Source organism: Cucurbita moschata, unplaced genomic scaffold, assembly GCF_002738365.1.
Source record: "Cucurbita moschata cultivar Rifu unplaced genomic scaffold, Cmos_1.0 Cmo_Scf00017, whole genome shotgun sequence".
NCBI classification, from domain to species: Eukaryota; Viridiplantae; Streptophyta; class Magnoliopsida; order Cucurbitales; family Cucurbitaceae; genus Cucurbita; species Cucurbita moschata.
In genome coordinates, this window is record NW_019268533.1 from 3,275,891 (window position 1) to 3,279,851 (window position 3,961).

Sequence of the window (3,961 nt, forward strand, 5' to 3'; positions counted from 1 at the left end):
CCAAAAAAAAAAAAAAAAAAAAAGAAAAGTGTATAAACTAACTAGAAAACGAAGGAGATTTTTTTTCCCTTGGCAAAATTTCAAGGATGGTATTTCCAGAGGACAAATGTACACCAACAACCAAAGTACATCCATGAATCAAAGATATAATAGAAAAACAATGAGACGTGGAAAAGGATAAATTTCTCTGCAGATATACGTAGTTTATCATAGACATTTAAGACAAAACTCACCAAATTGTACAAATAAGGACGCGGTTAGAAATAAGATAAACTATAATTTTAGTTCTTGTATTCTTGAAGAAAAGGGCTTCACAAGAATATATACCAACCAAGAAGTTTAAAAAAGGCTCTAAAATTGGCTAACAAAACAGAAGAGGGATTACAATAAAAGACAACTTGACTTCAAAGATCAAAGAATCATAATATAAATAGCATCCTTCCAAAGCTAATTGCAAGAGCAAGACCTCTCTTCACAAAAATTTCTACCACTTTACTCCAACCAAATGACCCCTAAGAGCATCTTCCAACATTGATCAACAAGGTTTTTCTACTTGAGATTAAAATGCAGGTCCAAAATGAATTCAAAGGTCATCAACTTGGCCAAAGAATGTAGAACACTAGCCACATCAAAAACCCTCAGAAACTTAGCCAACAAATTGAGCACCATGAGACTAGAACAGAAAAGATGGTCGGCGTTCTCCCACGATCTTCTAGCGAGGACGCACAAAAGAAGCACTAGGAATGAGCCTTTTTTTTTTATAATAAGGCCATATAATGCAAGAAGCATCGAAAAAACTCACTTTTCTAAAACACCTTCTGCTTTGTGCTTCCAAAAGACTATAAAAATGCCTAGGGAGCAAGCAAAACAGAGCAATGTCCAAGCTATTAGTCTTATTACCATTAACAGTCTCTATTTAAGTTGAACTAATTAACTGGAAATCTTTCTTGAATCCTTTTAACTCCTTCCTAACCATTTCAACATTGTCCCTCCAACATCACAAGCAAAATGGTGCTTGATGCTTGAATCTTTCTGGATTCGTCATACGCAGATTGCCGAGATAATAGGTATGTTTCTCTTCTTACTTGGAAATCTAATCTTTGGATGGAGATTCTTGCAGAAAAAATGGTCATTTCATGATCGATATCAAATCATATTCCCAGCCCAACATTTCAACGCATTTCCCCCGACCACATTTATTATAGTCTGGGAAGAAAACAAGGAAGAATTCCTGCAGTAACTCACCGGCGTACATTCGCACAGTCTCCATTCTCGCCACTTCTTTTGCCAGCGACGATAGCTCCTTCCCCAGCACCCCATCAGCTATTCCCAATCCTGTAACAGATCAACGAGCAGAGATCTCAATCTCAATCTCAATCACGAAAAATTACATACAGTACCATGCAGCTAACCATAATTCCGTGTATAAATAAATCAACGAGCAAGCAAGCTGCACAAACCTTGTGTGGAACTCAGAGCGCGAGTAAGCGATTCAAGACCGACCAATTTTCCATTAACATCTCCAAGGAGGCCATGAAGACGATCGGAAAACGAAGAGTGGGAAAGAAGAGTATGTCCGAGGCTCCGATTGAGATCGAGTAGAGACAGATTCAATTCGTGGCACTGATTTTGAAGATCGGTGACGAGGGCCGGAGCTTGCGCTAGGGTTTCGTTGTTGTATAGCTGACGATCGAGGAATGAGAGGACTGAGGACGAAACCTCTGAAGGAGCAGGAAGAGCTTTGAGCTCGCCCATGATTGATGCCAACGGAGTGAGAATTGTGAGAGCCAAATCACGATGAACAAAACTGGATTCAAGATTCTCTGATTAAATTTCTTACAGAAATTGATGATTACAGATGAATCGACTTTGGTTAGATTGAGATGATCACATTCTGTAATCCACTTCCCCGACGAACGAAAATCGCAGATGAGAGAGACGAAGAAATGAACGGAAGAGAAGGCTATTTTCGTAAATGTGTAAAGGCTATTTTCGTAAATGTAAAATCAAAATCGAGGTGTGTTCTAATTGGACTGGGAGGCGAGACTAGTTATCAGGTCAGAGAGACGCCAAGTATCACGGTCATGCTTGCCTAAGGCGTGTTATCTATGACCGCATGTCGGATGTCCAGGTCATACTTGCGTGTTATCTATGACCGCATGTCGGATGTCCAGGTCATACTTGCGTGTTATCTATGACCGCATGTCGGATGTCCAGGTCATACTTGTTCAGAATGTGTTGTCAATAGTTGCATGTTCGTTCTCAACCCCCTTCTACATGTTTTCATTTTAGATAGTTCTTTATTATTTCGTCTGTCTACAGCTCACCAGGTTAAAAATGCCCAAAATGTATTATAAGGGATGCGACTAGTTATCAATTTTTACTGCTCCAATTATATGATATTTAAGCCGTGGAGTTTTTATTTAATTATAGTCATATAACGACTTTCAAACTTTCTTCAAGTTCTCTTCGGTCATGTTTTCTAAGACATTAGTCGCAAATATGATTCGAGGCCCGAGTAAATGCTGACGTTATACTTGATGTTCGAATTTCTTACTGTTGGCTTATTCGCTAGGTTAGAACTGCACCATCGTTATCCACTGTTCTAAGAGTGCAATTGTGACAGTTAACCGACGATATAGATAAATTCAAGAATTTTAAAATTAATTAATATATTATATTTAAATTTTAAAAAAATGAAAAAAAATACAACATTAAATTGATAATTTAAATAATTGAGGAATGAAATAACATAGAAATTGGTTTAATTTATATATATATATATATATAATTAAGACTGTATCAACTACTGCGTGCACCCACCAGAAGCGAGCGGCGGAGCGATGGCGGCGTTTCGGTCTGCATTCGATGCCGGAGAAATGAGAACCGAGTTCGAGAAGGCCGGCATCAAATCGACCTTCATCCCCTCCATTTGGAAGCAGTTGATTCATGATTCAAACAACCTATTGAACCAAAATATGGCATCCGAATTCCAATGGGAGAAAGCCGTGCCTTCGCTGCCATCGGCGGCTTACTCCTTGCTCCGGTCAAAGTTTAAGCCTCTTACTTCCACCGTCAATACCGTCGTCGATTCCTCCGATCAGGCCACCACCAAACTCCTTATCAAGCTTCAGGTACCCTCCTCTTCCTTCCGCCCCCCCTTTCTCTTTTGGGAAAAGTTCGATGTTCACCCTAAATTTATCGGAATGAATCAATTTTTAACGTCAATTTCATCAACTAAAATACTGAACATAAATAAATTGGTGATAATACAAACCTATGCAGATTTTTCAAATCTTGTTTGTGTTTTTAATTAGTTGGGCCTAAGCACTCTATTGCTAAGGAGCGTTTACTATCTGCTTGATTGTGTGGAAATTCAAGTATTTTCCTGATATAATTTGAGCTTAACTCGTTTTTTTTTTTTTTTTTTGTTTGGTTAGATGAATTGTGTGTACTTTTTTGGTAGGTTCGTTAGCAATTTTCAAAGTTCTATTAGATGAAACGGAAAGCTTTTAAAATCGACTCACCCACTTATGACTTGAGTTTATGGATAAATTTGAATTTCTCTCTTTTACTCTCATCCATCTGTGAAAGGTTTGGCGATTTGGACAATTTAATGATTATAGTTCAAATCAAGTAGTGGGTTTCTGTTGATTTCTGCAGTACTCTTCCGGTTATAATCGTTCTTTCAAATATCTTCGATGTTGTTAATCCTACCCCATGCCTTTATGCCTAGATCTTAGTTTTTTCCCCTCATGTTGTTAGAGTGGGGCTCTTGTGGAGGCTGTCATCATGAGGTATGATTCTCGTCTGGGAAAATATGGCGACAAACCTCGACCAGGTGGTCTGCGGTCTACTCTCTGTATTTCTTCGCAGGTTTTGATTTCTTCATCAGCATTGTCAGCATCCTCTGATTTTGTTTTTTTTTTTTTTTTTTTTTTTTTTTTTTTTTTTTTTTTTT

General features: G+C 38.1%; 2 protein-coding genes across 2 annotated transcripts in view; one reads left to right on the forward strand and one right to left on the reverse strand.

Annotated features, from left to right (window-relative positions):
• Positions 1-1,952, reverse strand: part of LOC111455590 (RINT1-like protein MAG2) — a 7,831-nt gene extending 5,879 nt beyond the window's left edge. The window contains exons 1-2 of the mRNA XM_023097309.1: positions 1,461-1,952; positions 1,246-1,335 (exon numbers count right to left, since the gene is read on the reverse strand). Coding sequence (XP_022953077.1) covers positions 1,246-1,335; positions 1,461-1,755 — 385 coding nt within the window. The 5' untranslated portion in view covers positions 1,756-1,952. The remainder of the gene's footprint in view (positions 1-1,245; positions 1,336-1,460) is intronic.
• Positions 1,953-2,802: 850 nt separating this feature from the next.
• The window catches only part of LOC111455593 (dual-specificity RNA methyltransferase RlmN), a 5,124-nt gene continuing 3,965 nt past the window's right edge, over positions 2,803-3,961 (forward strand). Inside the window, exons 1-2 of the mRNA XM_023097313.1 lie at positions 2,803-3,134; positions 3,766-3,876. Of these exons, the coding sequence (XP_022953081.1) occupies positions 2,844-3,134; positions 3,766-3,876 (402 nt within the window). The 5' untranslated portion in view covers positions 2,803-2,843. The remainder of the gene's footprint in view (positions 3,135-3,765; positions 3,877-3,961) is intronic.